The sequence below is a fragment of the Mauremys mutica genome, chromosome 9 (genome assembly GCF_020497125.1).
Source record: "Mauremys mutica isolate MM-2020 ecotype Southern chromosome 9, ASM2049712v1, whole genome shotgun sequence".
Classification (NCBI taxonomy): Eukaryota; Metazoa; Chordata; order Testudines; family Geoemydidae; genus Mauremys; species Mauremys mutica.
The window spans coordinates 72,644,579-72,662,132 of NC_059080.1; the positions used below are offsets into that span (position 1 = coordinate 72,644,579).

Below are 17,554 nucleotides of genomic sequence, written 5' to 3' on the forward strand. Positions count from 1 at the left end.
CTTAAAGGGAGGGCCATTTAGGGATTTGGGGCAAAAAAAACCTCATCCCTAGCCCCACCCCAGAGCCTACACCCCCAGCCAGAGCCTGTACCCCTTCCTGCACCAACCACTCGTTCTTAGCCTGGAGCACCCTCCTACACTCCAAACTCCTCAGCCCCATCCCAGCCCTGATCCCCATCCTGCCCTCCGAACCCCTCGGTCCCAGCCCTGAGCCCCCCTCCCACCCCCAGAACTCCTCATTTCTGGCCCCACACCTCCAGCCAGAGCCCTCACCCCCTCCCGCACCCCAGCCCCAATTTTGTGAGCATTCATGGCCTGCCATACAATTTCTATTCCCAGATGTGGCCCTCGGGCCAAATAGTCTGCCCACCCATGGTCTAAAGGTGCAGTATATGGGGTGGTGGTGTTTGTTGTTGTTTTGTACAGACCATTTTAGCTCAGCACACAGTTTTAAAAATAATTAAAATACAGTACTATTCTATATTGGATACAGGAGTCTGCTTAATTTAGTCCTATTTTAACTTGGCCCTCTTTGAGGGTGATAGAACAACTTTATATAATTACTCACCAGATTCAGTGAATTTCAGAAAAAATATGTAATTTGCCCTTTGGTTTCTACAGCTCCATGCCAACAAAATATTTGGATCTTTGCTTGTATTTGGAGATATGTAGTGGAAGTACTATTTGGGTTTTTTTAATTTTGCTGAAGACTTCCTAAGACATTTAGTTTTGTCATGAAATGGCTAAAAGGTACATATGCTGCAAAATGTTTTACATGAATAGGCTGCTTTACCTGATAAAATGAAAGGAAATGAACTGTTTTCACTGTATAATTGCCCTTTTGCCACTGCTTTTGTGAAGACTCTTTGGATAAATAGTTCCTTTAAAAACTCTAGTTAAGTGTTCAGTGGAAATAGTTATTTCCCATTACTTGAACTGAGGAAGGAAATACTTTGTGCCAGTGTGCCAGATAATTTGGTATAATGGCTTTTCAAATAGCAATCAGTGCAAAAGCTATCTACCTTTTAATTTTCTATTTTTTAAACATTCTTCAGCGCCTTTATTGTTCTCTTAAACATTAATTTTGTTTAGCATTTAAAGGGACATATTAACTTGTTTTCAAGCAGAAGTTTAATTTTACCTAGCACTGTTACTTGTCGCATCCAAGGTACTGAGTACAATTAAAGAGAGATTTCTTCCTCCAGTTTGTTTACTGTTTGTATAGTCCTTTTTCACTGTTTTCATTACATGAGTAGTTTCCCTTTATTTGTTTGGGTCTTTCGTACAGCATCAAAGGAGAACAAAGAATTTTAAAAATTATAGTACATTTGCCACTTTGTGTTTGGGATGTTAAACAACTTGAATTTTTTAAAGATTAGATTGAAGTTGTCTCTTATTAAAAGAAATATGTAATGCTTCCATGGGAAAGTCAGTTTCTTACATTATCACACTCTTTTTCTGTAGGAAAGGTAGCAATCAAAAAAGAGGACTTATGCAAATATACCAGCAAAGAGACATGGTTTTTGCTTCAGCCTGTTGATTCTAATTCAGAGGTCCAGGTAACTATTAATGTTAAAATTTAAAGAAAAAATGTTACATATATGGTAAAAGTTAAATGTTTTTAGGAATTACAGAAAACTTTGCCAGATGGATGGGGAGCACCTGGGTAATTTCTGTAACTTTAAGTGCCTGCTTCATTTCTAATAGTAATATCCATGAGTTTCTAAAATGGATATGTTGTATTGTTTCTCATGACTACTTGTCCCCCCCCCCCCCATTGCTCTATGGAAGATGGGGTAAGCAGGGGGGAGCAGCAGACACCCTGACATTAGCTCCCCCAATTCCCCCCCCCCCATACAGCAAGCAGGAGTCTCGGGGAGCAGCTCCAAGGCAGAGGGCAGGAGCAGCACATCGCAGTGCGGGAGGGATAGCTGCTGCACAGGGAACTTAGAGGAGTGGGGAGCTGAGCAGGGGGCTGCTGGTCAACCCTGGTTCCAACCACCCACCAGCAGCGGGCTGCTCTTCCTGCAAGCAGTGGACAAAACAGGCAGCTCCCAAATAAGGTTGGAAGGGAGCATTTCAAAACTTTAAACTAGCATGTTCCCTAATTGATCAGCAACTTAACATCGAAACAAGATTAACCAGGACGACTAAGTGAGGAGTTGCTGTATATGTAATTTGGAATGGTGTTTGAAAGACCTCAGAGTTGGAGTATTTTGAGGTGTCCTTTCTGTGGAGTGTGTGTGTTTGGTTTTTTTGTTTTTGTTTTGTTAAATACCTGACACTGAGCACATTCCAAAAATAATTTTTCTCTTCTTGAGCCTATGAGTTAAGTTCTGCTGGCAGTATTGTCTTATCCGCACCTAGAGATGAGTTGAATTCTACTGTAAGCAGGGAAATTGCATTAGTCCTCCTTTCAATCTGATGGAGACAATTCAACAGGAGGCTCTTGAGAACCTCCTTGAGAACATTGCTGCTGTGATACCGCAGCAGCAGCGTTCTCAAGGAGGTTCTCAAGAGCCTCCTGTTGAATTTTCTCCATCAGATTGAAAGGAGGACTAATGCAATTTCCCTGCTTACAGTAGAATTCAACTTGTATAAAAATCTTAAACTTAGCAGAGTTTTCTCAAACTTACACAAGGGCAGGACCCACAACCCTTCAGTTAATCTGGTCAGGAGGATTAAACTTTCTGTAAAAGGGGGGAATCTATGGGTGAGATTTTCAAATAGGGTAGACATGTTAATGCCCAGAATTATCCACTTGTGCATTGTAATCTTATGCATGTAGAATTACATTACCTGGGCATGCAGGTAGGCACAGAGTTGTGTGCCCAAACTTGTTGGAAAATCTGTCTTTGTGCAAAGAAACGTCTGAATTAATATCGTATACTATTAGAACAAATCAAAACAATGCTTAATTTAGTGTCTCATTCTCCTCCCCTCTCTTTCTCTCCCCCCCCCCCCCCGTACCATGTGAGTTCTAATCAACCATAACCTTTTCCTAGAAAGCCATTCAGAAAGTTCATTCCTTCTTTGGTTTAAGTGGGTATTACACTTGATTCTTACACGTTGAACAGTAGCTTGCTTTTAGCTGTATAATCTACATGTATTAGGCAAATATGAAGCTGTTCATAAACAACTTTAGAGTATAGTGTTCTAGATACAGAAAAATAGCAAACTTTGCGCTCTCAAATAACAATGCAGGAAATGTTCACTTCTTCCAAAAGAGGCTTGTAAATGCCGCTTTTTCTATACCATCCATTCTTCAGACTATGCACTTAGCCATCTGTTCTCTGCTATTTTCCACCTCACTCACATCCCTAATTCTGAGTGCAGCTGGATGACATGGCACTGAAGTAGCATATGTTCCTTTTGGTGTATTCAGGATACACTTTTTTGCTCTTGGACTTCTTTTCTTTTATCTTTATTTAATGAAGCTGTGCTTACCATATGCTTGCTGAATGACCTAAATTTCATACAGAGGCAAAATGTTGGCCATCACTAACATAACATTAACACCTATTTGGGAAATGTCAGCAATAGAGATTCTGATTCTAATTAACTATGGAGATGTTTTGGCATACAATTTGCAGATGCAGAAAAACTAGATGGAGTCATGAAGTACTTAATTTTTTTCTTACTAACAAGCTTATCTTGATTTCTTTTGCACTATACTACCAGCCAGTGCATTTTACCATTTCTATGGGGAATGCATTATTTGCCACATGGCTTTTAGATAAGTGAAAATAACTATGCAAAACATCACAGTATTTCAGCAAATTTTGACAATTTCTAGAACAGCTCAAAAATATTGAATATAAACTAGAATTGGAAATATCACTGAATCCTGATAAATATTCAGTAGAAAGATAGAGAACCACATGGTAATGTATAGCAAATATCTTTATGAAGTAAAAAGTTCTTGAATTTGCCTTCAGAGGGGTTAATAAGACTTCTCTAAGGCAAGAAGCTAGTGATGCTGTTAAGATGGAGACAATAGACCTATCTGCAAACCTGTGGTTCCAATAGCTCTATGCTATTTGGGCCACAGTGGCAATTTGGAGCACAGGAAGGTAAAAGCTCATAAAAATAAAGGCAATATCTATCTTGGTTTTTTAACTATTAACAAGGCTTTGGTTTTAGCCCACACGTTAAGTGTGGTAGACAGTCCAAGTTAGTCTTGAAACACATTTGCAAGTTTGCTTTAGTTACCATTTACATTTTTTCTCCTAATTTAGGGCTTGTCTATAGACAAAAGCTGTACTATACCGGTATAATTAAAACAGTACAACCTTCTGTAATATGGATCCAGTTATTCTGATATAAAGTTGTTTGTATACCAGTATAACTACACTGGTGGAAAAAGTACCCGTAACTGACAATTATTTACGGAGTTCTGAACTGATATCAGGCCTCTGATTCCTTTTCAGTTAACGTTAAGAACATGACTGACTTAGAACTGCTCAGAATTTTTCATCTGAGGCAATTACTTGTTAAAGTACACTTTCATAAGGGAAGATGTCATTTTGACGAGCAATTTAAAAATATATGCAGCATTTTTTCCAGTTTCTGGTCACTAATCTTTTTAGAATTTTTTTTCTTTTTTTGCCTCTGAATTTAATAGTGAATTGATGTTTTACCTTTTAAAGTAGAAAGAAGAAAAAAATAAAGGAACTTTTAAAAAGTTGGGAAAAGTTACAATAGAAAAAGGAAAAATGGAAGCAGAAGGGAATAAAAAGTGTGTTGGGGTGGGGAACCCTGGACACTCTGCTCATTTACTGCTGTCAGTGGCCAAAAGGGGGGGGGGGGAAAGGGCGAGGGGGAGACATGACACTAACCTGCATCTCCAAAATTTGGAAAAAACCCAACAACTTGTTTCCTCATTATGAGCACTGTGAAATGGAAATAATTTCAGAGTTTTAATTATTTTTCCTTTTACTATCTCTATTTAACTAATTTGGCTGTATTTTGGATGAAGTGGGGATGGCCCCTGCTACATAATTCATAGTCTCAACCGTCTTACATGTACTGAGAGTCAAGTGTCAAAGACATTGGGAAGGGTCCAAAATTTTTACCTTGTCAACGTTCTGCAGATGGGAAGTAGTATTATAAAAATTTTCTTAGGTTCTTCTCCTACCCTCAGACAGAAACAAATTTGCTGGAATGCAGCGCAACTGAAACATTGTGCTTCTGAGTGAAGTTCAGTAGCCTTCACTTACAGTGCTTAGATCTCTCCTGGAGAAAGGGAAGTTTGAACATCTGTCCCAAGTCGGCTTGCAAGCCTGGCTTGGATGTACAGAAGAACCTCAGTTACGAACTGACCAATCTGCCACACACCTCATTTAGAACCGGAAGTATGCAATCAGTCAGCAGCAGACACAAAAAGCCAGTACAGTTCTGTGTTTAAACCTAAACTACTAAAAAATAAATAAAAGGAAAGCAGCATTTTTCTGCTTAAACTGCATAGTAAAGTTTCAAAGCTGTATTAGGTCAATATTCAGTTGTAAACTTTTGAAAAAAACTGTTTTTGTTCAGAGTTAAGAACATTTCAGAGTTACAAACAACCTCCATTCCTCGGGTGTTCGTAACTCTGAAGATCTACAGTATAGCACTACAAAAAAATGATTGGCTGCACATCTATTTTGAGGATCCTCTCTGTGGGAGCAAACCCATACCTGCATACCCTGCTGCTAAGAAAAGATGACATTGAACTCTTAAAATGATACTCATGCCTTCTGATAGTGTCAAGTAGTGGGAATCCCAAGCTAACCAAATCCTGGTGGTTTGGGTTTATGCGCTCACAAATATTTCCATGTTACAGTGGATGATATTCTGGCTACTGTGGAAGCAAAGTGTTGGGGACAGTAAGGAAAAAGGTTAGAATTTGAGCTGGAGGAGACTGAAATGTGCTGAGAAGCTAGAATAAGCCAATGGTGTGGATTTGAATGGGACTTGAATAGGATTCAAAAAAGAGCTAGATAAATTCATGAAGGATAGGTCCATCAGTGGTTATTAGCCAGGATGGGAAGGGATGGTCTCCTTAGGTTCTGTTTGCCAGAAGCTGGGAATGGGCGACAAGAGATGAATCACTTGATGGTTCAGTTCTGTTCATTCCCTCTGAAGCACCTGTCGTTGGCCACTGTCGGAAGACAGGATACTGGGCTAGATGGACCTTTGCTCTGACAGTGTGAACATTCTTATGTTCTTAAGTATAGTGGAAAATTTGGAGGGAAGCTGCCACTGTGAGATGGAATCTCCCCAACTTGATGGGGAGGAGTGTGTACAGTGACTCTGAAATAAACATAGGACTATATTTTTAATACATGCCATAATGCATATAAGAATATTACATAACTTGTCTCGGAGCCCCAGAACACTTTCCAAGCTGTTGAAAGTGTGTGTTTTACTTACTGCTTTTTTTGAGCTGATAAGTAGCATTGTGTGTTTTGAGGTTTTTGCTTTAACTCTCTGGGTGTTCTCTAGTATTTCTGACAATGTTCAGATTATTTTATACTTGTGTGCTTAGTGTCTCTGATATGCATGCTATGTAAATTAACTTTCACATCCATAAAGACCTTACAGTTTAACTATAATGAATATTTTTCCTTTAAATAGTGTACGGGGAGGAGGGAGAGGACACAGGCTGTTAGCAAGATCAGTCATTAGAGGAGTTATTTGAATGATTATACATGTACATTCCACTTCAGTTGTGTGTACTCCCAATGCACCAGAGTTGGGTACTATGCTAAGTGAAAAATCTCCATCAGGGCAGTGCATGTGTCCTTTCGCTGCCTTGTCCGAAGCCCTAGCTGTTATCAGAGGTAGGAGCATGTTGGCTTGCTTCAGCAAGCTTTCTCTCATAACATGGAACTTTATCCTATCTTTTATAAATAGTTGGTACTTGTTAGTTTTTAGATTGGCATGTTATTTTATTGGAATGTCTGTTTATTGGAATGTCAGGAGTCGCTGACTCCTGGTACCAGGTTATGCCTTGGTCTCCAAGATTTAAGCCTTTTCCCAGCTGCAAAATATCTGTGCTGGTGTGGGAATCTTGTCCCACTTCCTTAAAATTAGGACTACATTGGGGACTGCTGCCAAACTTGCAGAAACTATAAGCACTGAAAGGCAGAGAAGCGAGGCTGCATCACATCCTGTCCTGTGCTCACTCTTCCTGCTTGAGAAATACATTGAGTGCTTCAGCATCAGTGTGGAGTGCCCCTCCAGATATTACCTTGGAACATTGGCACCAGTCCCCTTCCCTGATCTCCAAGAAGAAGTACAAGAGGTTGGATTTATCCAAGGAGCCAAGATTTGGGTCCACTAGACCAGTGCTTCAAGTTATCTGATGTGGGGGACCAGCCTTTTTTTTTTTTTTTTTCAATGTGCCAGGGACTGGTACCATATTATTATCCTATTCGATGCTCTTATAAGGAAACCCCGGTCCGCGGACCACTACTTTTGAGAAGCACTGTACTAGACAATCTAGGTCCCTGGTGTCATCCAACAATAAGCGTTCAGAAGAGCCGGGGAAGGGGTCCTCTGGCATGAGATGCTCCCTGCTACCAGCCTCTTCATATCAGGGGTCCTTGGCTCCAGCTCCAGAACCTGGGCTATCTGCACTGACCCCTGCTGTGGTGCCAACTATTTCCATGCAACAAGATCAGCAATAAGAGTCTGTTGGTACTAACCGTTTCAGAGGCATTGCCGGGGAAAGTTGGTTTGGGTGGGGTGTGTGGGGAAAAGTAACAGGGAGCAGATGCTTGCTTCCCACCACTGGGAAAGAGAAGTGGTGTCCCCTCCTTTAAAGAGGGATAGGATGCTACCTTTCTCTGTAGTTGGAGAGGGAGGAGGAGTAATGTGATGTGTAGTTGATTTGACAATTCGTCAGATGCTCAGTATGGTGAGGCAAAATTTTAACAAAATATCATTTGCTGCCACTGTGTATCATGCTGACCAATATTGTCTCCATTTCCTCTCCGTGTGTGCATGTATTGCATCTGCTTATCTGTTATAGGAAGAACTGGTAGTGATGATTTATAATTAAGGTTGCCCAACACTTGCCATTGTAAGACTGTTTTCAGTTTCCTTTAGTTGTTAGGGTTGAAACTTTATAGGTTGAATTATTTTTTTCAAAGTTTCATCTAAAATGGTTCAGGGGGAGGGATAGCTCAGTGGTTTGAGCATTGGCCTGCTAAACCCAGGGTTCTGAGTTCAATCCTTCAGTGGGCCATTTAGGGATCTGGGGCAAAATCAGTACTTGGTCCTGCTAGTGAAGGCAGGGGCTGGACTCAATTACTTTCAAGGTCCCTTCCAGTTCTATAAGATAGGTATATCTCCATATGTTATGTTATGTTAGCTGTTTCCAATCATGAGATTTGGGGGGGGGGGTGCTTATTTTGTCCATGGGTTTTTGTTTTTTTAAATGCAAGAGTTTCCTCAAAGCTCTAGCACCTCCATGCTTTATATCAGAGATTTGAAATGGTAGGAGTGCAGCCCTAGCAACAGGGAAGTGCCTTTTGGCACCCCTGTAAAAAGCAGCCCTCGTTTGGCCAAGTTTTGAGCCTCTGAAAATAACAGTTCACACTTGCCAAGTAGAAACTTGTTAGAGCTAAATTCTCCAAAGATCTCTGGACGTGCTCCTTCCCTGGGCTGCAAGGGGTGAAACAGGACTTCCCTTGTAATTGTTTTTTCTGAACTTAAAGCAGAGACACTTTCCCCTCACTTCTGGCTCCCAGACAATGTGGAGGAGGAAGAAGCAGCCTGACACACAGGCGGGGGGCAATCAGAAGCAGCACAAGGAGGACTGTGGAGTAAGGGTTGGGAAGGAGCAGAGGAAGGGACAAAGGCAGAAAAGTTTATAACCACTAAAGAACATTCCCTTCAATAATTGGGAATTGAACCCAGGTTTCTTGAGAGTCTCACTTTCTCTGCTGTCAACAAATAGCTGTGAAACACACTGGCAAAGTGGCTTATCTACACTAGAGGATAACAGCCTCTTACAATTACCAATTACTCCACTAGTTCAAGTGGTAGAGGTCCATGCTGTAGATCTGAAAGTTCTTATCCTTTCAATGACCCACATGGGTAGTCAGTATGATTCCACATTGTGGAATTTGTGTGTTCTAGTTTGCTTTCCTAGAAAACATAGTAAATTACGTATAAAAATACCCTGAAGGAATGTTATCACAAAATTAAGCACTCAAATTAGAAAATGCCAAATTTAAGGTTGCCTGTGAAATATTTGATTTGACCCCTTTACGTATAGTCACTGATACAGTCTAGTTACAGAATCACATTAATTTTTCCACAGGACCTCTGCCTCATTCAGAGCCCATGATGGATGGATGGTTCTTACAGAATTGGTAGCAGTTCACTGTTTATCCTGATATTCATTATGTGGCTCCAGGCCTTGTTTACTGCACACCATCCAAACCATACTCTAAAGGCAGACATACTAATTTCCTCACGAGTATTTCTGTGTTTGTCCCTATAAAATCTGAGTGCTTCACAAACATAAATTTTCACTCACACCTGTGTAAGTTGGAGTATTATCCCCTTTTTACAACTGGGGAGCTGAGGCACAGAGATTGAAGTCAGAAGTATGCGCTAATTTTTTGGGTGTCCAATTGGAGATGCCTAGAATCCAATTTTTTGTTTTAGAGTTCTTACTATATAGGATTTTATACATCCAGAACACAACTCCTGTTGACTTCAGCAGCAGCTGTGAATGCTCACCACTTCTGCAAATCAGACTCGAGTCTAAAGTGGTTTACCCAGAAAATGAAGGACATGCAGTTCTTCATCACCTGTGGGGAAAAAAATTATTTATTTACATGACTTGTCTAGCATCACAAAGGAATTGTATAGTACAGGTAGGGACACAATCCATCTCTACAGGGCTAAATTCAGCTACCTTAACCAGGAAATAATCCTTTCTCTTCTTGCAATTCCCTGCCTTATTCATTATACATCTTCCATCTCTATCTTACACCGGGTCTGTGTGTCCTTGTACCATCTCTTGAGAGGTCGGTGTGTTCTTATACCATCCTCTCTAGTCAGAAAGGTGCTTACTTGGTTAGCTAGGGTGACCAGATGTCCTGATATTTGGGGCTTTTTTTAATATGGGCTCCTATTACCTCCAACCCCCCTCCCGATTTTTCACACTTCCTATCCGGTTACCCTATGGTTAGCTGCTACCTAAGTATTACTATTCTGACAAGGCCTACTTTGGTTCACACTGTTAGCTATCCCTAGGGATCCAGCAAGCCCTGCAGAAGGCTTTTTCCATGACCCCCCCCCCACCCAAAAAAAAGCACACAAACCCCCCAAAACCAAACAGGGTAAAAGGTTGTGGGGTTTTTGGTGTTTTGGCTGACTTTTTTTTTTTTCCCCTTCTTCCTGGCTCTGCAGTAATACATCCCATAGTGCAGTGCCCTGTATGTTTTCCGCTGTGCTCCCCTCACCTGATGTGTATGACCTGTGGGCACTCTGTCCCTTGCTGAGGCACCTTAGAATAGCAGCCCAGATTTTCCCAGGCCTTGTCTACACAACAGTGAAAAGTCAATCTAAGCTACGCAATTTGTGTTACATGAATAGTGCAAGATCTATTTATCGCAGGGTCCACACTACATGATGTCAACAGGAGACACTCTTCCGTTGACTCCCCTTACTCTTTTTGATCCAGTGGAGTACAGGAGTTGATGGGAGAGTGATCTGCAGTCTATTTAGCAGGTCTTCTCTAGACCCACAAAATCGACTGCTGAAGCGTTGATCACTGCGCATCAATTCCCCCAGTAAGTGTAGACAAGTCCCCAGAATCCAAAGATAGACATGGCTACATAGAATAGTAGGTACGGCACAAACTCATTTTCCACTTGGTGTTGTGGCTTTTGTTTAAGCTGTTAGGCTGACAAAACTGTATAGTCTTTAGCTATGTCATTGTGGATCCCACTCTAGGTGCACATGTGCCTCATGCATGCAAAACTGGATTTTATTTTATTTTTTTAATAGCAGTGCCCATCAGGGCTGCACATTGCCCTTTGCTTCCTCAGGATCCCATTTGAGGGAGTGAATAGTGGGCTGGCCACGACCATTCCTCAGTTTCCTTATTGCCTGTGGCAGCAAGACGGATCCTAGCGAGTGTTCAACCCTCTAGTTTTCAACTTGGATTGAACTTCAAAATGTTCTGCAAATCTTTAGAGCCATTTCTGATCTCCTGTTTTGAATGCCATGAACTGATTATTAATGGTCTGGACTGAACTTTTTTGGTTAGACATCCTCCCTGCCCCATTCAGGGCTTCTCAAGTAGTGGATTTGAAACCTGTGGGCTTCAAGCCCTGTCCATCCTGCCAGGGACTAATTCTCCCTTCTCTCTCTCCTCTCTTCCCCCCCCCCCTCCCCCCCCCCCAAGGACAAGCAAAATAGGTGTCTCTTCTGCCTGGGGGAATTGCACATTCCAAGTAGATACCCTAAGGTGACCAGATATCCTGATTTTTTTTTTTATAGGGACAGTCCTGATTTTTGGGTCTTTCTTATATAGGCTCCTATTACCCCCCACCCCCGTCCTGATTTTTCACATTTGCTGTCTGGTCATGCTGATGCCCTGCATGCTTACCCTTCTATGTGAGGTTTCCCATATTGAGATGCAAAGCTGAAACTCCACCTTCTGGAGTAGTCCATGAAGGTCTCATCAGACCTGGAGGAAACAAGCACCAGAATCCTCTTAATGGACAAGCCGCCACCTATTAAGCAGACTGACAATTTCTAAGATTACTGCAAAGAAGATAGAGCCAGTGAAAGACCCGGCACTGACCCCAAAGTCAGCTTAACCCCAGTTTTGATGTTGATCTGTACCTCTGGATTTGAAGTCAGGCAACGAAAGGGACTTCTATGAATGAGGCAGAAATTCAAGGAGCTCAGTGTCCTCCCATAGGTGCAAAGACAGCTTCTGGAGAACAGCCTTATGCACTGTTGGGTGGAGAGAAGAAGTACACTGTAAGGCAGGATACTTCACCAACACTGACTATCCTTATGGCAACGACCCTGGTCTCCAGCAGGCCAGGTCTGTTGTCTCTGCATTGGTGCATCTCTTGTTACTCCTAGAGTTCTACTCACCAACACTGTGGTGTATGGTCTAACCATCATCTAGCAAAGAATGTCCCCCACTACAACCAAGGTCTGTGATCACTGTTACTGAGACAGCTGCAGGTTTCTCCTACAGGCCCTAGCAACCACTGTCCCACCAAGACTGGCACTGGTCCAGCCAACAGCCTTTGAGTTATCTGTACCCAAACAGTATGCCACCATGGCCCTCTTGTGGGCCCCAATGTTCTCCTTTTTACTGAGGAGCCAGTTTCCACCACAGAGGAAGAGCAAGAGCTCTCTCTCTCCTAAGGGGCATTTCTGGACAGACAACCAATGGGGGAATATCAAGAGGAGGCAGATCTAGGGACTGAGCAACATTAGTATCCCTTGTCAACATCAAAGGATCTCTCCTCCTTGACACTGGGTGAAGCAGAATCCTTGCATTGGGTAACTTCACAGCTGTGCAGGAGTGTCTTGTACGTATTCCCTAGACCAGGGGTTCTCAAACTGGGGGTTGGGACCCCTCAGGGGGTCATGAGGTTATTACATGGGGGGGTCGCGAGCTGTCAGCCTCCACCCCAAACCCCACTTTGCCTCCAGCATTTATAATGGTGGTGTTACATATATTAAAAAGTGTTGTTGTTTTTTTCATTTATAAGGGGGGGTCACACTCAGAGGCTTGCTGTGTGAAAGGGGTCACCAGTACAAAAGTTTGAGAACCACTGTCCTAGACTCAGCTTGTGAGACTTCTGAAATCTCCATCAGCAGACACCCTGTCAGTTTGTGGTCCAGCCAGGTTCATACTCCCCATTAATAGGAAACTACTAGTACCACCTGAAGTCCTGGGGCAGATGCCAGCCATCAAACAAAACATGTAGAGAATACATGTACAAAACATGGTACCCTAGTCAGGATTTGAGTACTTGTGCAGTTACATAAACCTAGACTTATTAGTTGTGTTGAAAAAGAAAAGTAGAGAGAACAAAAAGATGCCAGAGATGAAGACCCCAAATGGCTCTTCCTGTTTGGGAAGAAGTCCTTCTCTTTAGTGTCACTATATCGGTGCATGGCTGCTGCCAGGCCTTCCTGGCCAAGTATAACTTTCTGATGTGAGACAGGATGACAGCCTTCCTTGTAAAGATCCCTCATGACAGTAGAAAAGAGCTTGACCACTAGCTAACCTTCCTTAATTATGCTGTTAAGATGGCATGATCAGGTCTTTAGCGACTGTAGTAACCATGCACAGAGCATCATGGCTCTAAGCTTCACTGGGTCATCCCTAAAGAGAGAGAGGTTATGATTGAGGACTTGCTTTTCTTTGGCAATGCACACTGGTCCTTTGATACATCTGTGAATTTGACAAGATTGAGACCCATGTTGCATCCAGTCTAGAGAACTCCGCCTTCAAAAGCTGCTGTGCCCTATTCCACCAGGTCTGGTCTTCCGTGACATCTGGTATATCAAAAGGCCAGGCTATCTCATTGCAGAGTATTTTAAAGTGGATCACACAGTGAATTTCCATCTGCTGTCAAGTGGGCAAGCCTCTCCCTTCAAATGGCCAGGCACACACTACCAGGATACAGATGGCATTGTCTATCTGCTTTCAAAACATACAGATCTCCAAGATCTACCAGGCAGCTATGGGAAGCAGCCCTCTAACTTTGTTAAAATATTTTATGCACTTGAATGGTAGCTAGGTTGGATGCCATATTTGGAAGAGTAATATTTCAATCTGTTTAAATGACAGCTGAAACTCCTTGATGTCACTGTCCAGTGAGGGTACTGCTTGTCAGTTTCCTACCGTGGGATCCACACTGACATATACATGAAGGAGAGAAAATAGTTGCATACCCTACAAAAACTGTGGTTCATGAAGCTGTTGTAGTCAGTGTGAATTCCACAATCTGTCCTCCATCACCATTATTTGGAGGTTTTAGCAACATGGGGTTGGACTTGCAAGGGAACTGACGGTAGGTCATGGCTGCCCTGCCCTTTAAGATCTCATGTGAGAGCACGAAGAAGCATAGGGCACATGTGCAGCCCTGATAGACACTGCTAGTAAAAAGGAAAAAATCCAAACTTATGTGTATGAGGTGTATATCCCCCTACAGTGGAATCCACACTAACTACAACATTTAGAAGAGCTACAGTTACTGTAGAATAAGTAACCATTCTGGTTTTGTATCCAGGTCAAATGAGTGTTATCATTGAGATGTAGTGAAGATGGATGTATGTTAATTTTGCAGTGTTGTCCCAAAGTTGGTTGGATACATCATCATTTACAGAGGGTATGGGGAAAAAAATGGCTTACTCTTTGTCCTCACAGAGCTGTAACTGAAACAATTGCTGGTTTTGTTTGTGTGAATGAGGTTCTACATTAAGTACACTTATTTGGGTGACTACTGCACAAAGGCTATTAACAAATAACAGAACTCCCACACATCATTTTCAAAATCTGTTTGAAATCAAATGGTATCTCTCATTGTATCAAACAGCATATAAATATTTTGAGTATTGTTTTATAAACCCTAGCTGTCACTGCAGAGAAGTGTTACGCTAAACTGAATCATGAGACATGTATCATGGAAATAAGTAAAGTTCACTCTCGCTGCTCTTCACTACTTTCTGTCATTTAGATCAAACACTTAGATAACGAGAAGAGGTCACTTCCTCAGTCTGGAAAGCACTTAGCACATTGCTAGAGCTGTGCATGTAATAAACAGTAATAACGTGTTTCTCAGTTTTCACTCATAAATATTTCTGGCAGCCTCTCATCCTCCTAAACCTAGTTAGAACAGGCAACAATGAAGGTTCTAGAGTTCCATATTGCTGGGTATAGTGATGTTTGGTTATATATTGCATATCAAGACTTGCTTGTCTCATTTTTGCTAGCTCAGTGAGAGCAGGACTGGGCCCTAAATTACTAGTTGGCTCTAGCAAGATTGACAATGGGTTTCATTAAAGTCAGTGAGAGTAGGAGTGAGCTCTTTACCCAGAAATGTTCCCCTCAGCATTAGTATGCCATTGATTTGCCTCCATTTTCTGCTAGCATGTCTGATTTTTTTTAAATGAGTTCTATATCTTGTATAGAGGGATAAATTATATTTTAAAAGTATGTGTAAGTTACTTTCCTATGTGCTGTTACTACTTTTGAAATAAAAGATTTCAAAAATATTTACATGCGGTATTTTTATTTTTTGCAGGGAAAAGTTCACCTTGAATTAAAACTGAATGAACTGATAACAGATAATGGATCTGTGTGCCAGCAACTAGTAGTACAGTAAGAATATTTATGAATCATTAAAAGGAGCTTGATTTTTCTGTTAAAAGAACCAGTAAGGTTGTGTTGTAATGTTCTACACAATGCAGCACCAAAATTTTTTTTTAAATGCTTTTGTGTTGGAATTTGCCTAATTGTAGGGGCATATGTACACTAGGGAGACTTCACAAAAGTTTTTCAGCATTGCAAACTTTTTTTTTTTTTTTTAAAGCTGCATGAGTGCCATCCATGTCAGGAGCCCTAATGTAAACTGGGTGTTGGTGTCTAAGCACAGTGTCTTCTAATCCTGCTCAAAGCAGGTCTGGTTGACAGGGCTGAAAGTCCCAGTGGTAGCCAGTAGCTAGGACTTCAAACATTGCAACCACTGGCAGAGCTGAACTGATGTTGGCATTGGTGGGAACTTCCCAAAATTTACCTACTGTAAATAACCCAATACTTGTGGTCTATTTTGGGTACACAGCAACTACACAGCAAACAAACTAAAAAACCCTTGCAAAAGCAAGTCTCAGCCTGGGTCAATTGACTAGGGCTTGTGAGGCAAAGAATAGCATTGTAGGTGTTCAGGCTTGGGGTGGTGCCTTGGCTCTGAAACCTAGCAAGAGAGGAGGGTCTCAGTGCCCAAACATCTAACCTGCTATTTTTAACCTTGCAGCTCAAGCCCTAGTCAGTTGCCTCAGGCGCTTTGAAACTGTGTGGACTTACTTTCAGTTATCTGGGAAGTTCAGCTTTGGTTTAATTTCAAAATGACTTTCTCCTGGCCCAGCATGTCCTTAAGCAGGAGACTACTTAGGTGGGAATAGCCATTTGATTTTCAGAGTTTTCTGCTTAACTGTACTGTAACTACTGTTAAAGTGTACAGTAGTGCTGCTTCCTCTGTCTCTTGGCTGTCCAAACAGAATGAAAAGTAAAACTTGGAATGTTGAGTACACAATGCATATATTTTAAAAGTTAAAATGAAAACTTTAGTTGACAGTGCTGTAGTGCATAGTCTTGCCAGATGGATTGGGGCAGTAGATGAAAATGGGAGCAAGGTTGGCAGCAAATTTCAGACTTAAATAAGGGATGTGTGTGGTGGGGGAGTGTCTTACCTTGTACATCTATTAGATACTTTTGAAATGGCTGTGACCTGACCATCAACCAGTTGGATAAGGGTACAGAGACTTCAGTTTAGCTTCAGGTTATGTCATAGTGACATAAAACAGAATACAGCTTGATATCTCTAGTATAAGTGCTTTTCACTTGTAGATCTCAGTGCTTTACAAAGAAAAGTGCAGGTAAGTATAATCTCCAGAAGGGGACACTGTCATAAAATGGAGAAGTGAGTTGGCCAAGAACACGCAGCAACTCAGTGGTGAAGTTAAATAGAATCCAGATTTCCTGGCATGTGGTCCAGTGCCCTAACTGCTAGATGTCTTTCAATATTATATACAAAAGACTATAAATTAAAGAATGCTAATATTGCAGTGTCAAGTGCTCAAGTTGGAAATGCCAGATTTAGGTTTTCCTTAATCTGGCTCGCTTCAGTATGTATGCATTATGATGCACTTGTTCAGCATCATAGTAGGTTTCTTTAAAGCCAAGGATAGATCCCAGCTATCTCAGGTCCCAGTCTAGTGCCTTAAACACAAGAGAACCTCTTTTCCCTACTAGCAACCCTCTGCTGCATTCACTGTGCATGTTATGCAAAATCAGAAGTGTTATGTGATAATGTAACTAAAGAATGTGGTGTTTGGATAAAAGTGATGGGGCTGGATTAAGGTTGAACATAGAACCATGATACTGGATTTTCCTAGCTTTTGATTGCTTGACTTTGCAACTTTACATAATATTTTTTATGTCCCAAGAATACTAATCTCCTAGATTTTTAAAAGAGCAAACTGAAAAAACACATTCCATCATGTGGAACCACATGTGTCACTAGCAAGTTTGGAACCCAGCACCTTTAAATACACAGCACACACTTCTAAAGAGTTAAAGGAGTAACTGGCAGCAGAGAACTATTAGTCTCTATTGGAACCAGCCACTAGTCCCACCAGGCACTACTTTTTGCAAGTAGCTTACATAGCTAGTTGCTAAGTACCAAGAGAAGGTTGACAGTTGGGAGTGCTGGCTTTGTCTTGCTCTGCAGAGCAATGTGGTCCAGTGTTTAATTAGGCGGCACAGCAAGGATGTAAATTTGGTGCACACATT

The 17,554-nt window shown here is 41.6% G+C and overlaps 1 protein-coding gene across 2 annotated transcripts in view; it reads left to right on the top strand.

The window, feature by feature from the left end:
* The window catches only part of RASA2 (RAS p21 protein activator 2), a 104,606-nt gene that overhangs the window by 24,639 nt on the left and 62,413 nt on the right, over window positions 1–17,554 (top strand). For both annotated transcript variants that reach the window (XM_045031098.1, XM_045031099.1), the window contains exons 4-5: window positions 1,465–1,559; window positions 15,288–15,364. In XM_045031098.1, coding sequence (XP_044887033.1) covers window positions 1,465–1,559; window positions 15,288–15,364 — 172 coding nt within the window. The remainder of the gene's footprint in view (window positions 1–1,464; window positions 1,560–15,287; window positions 15,365–17,554) is intronic.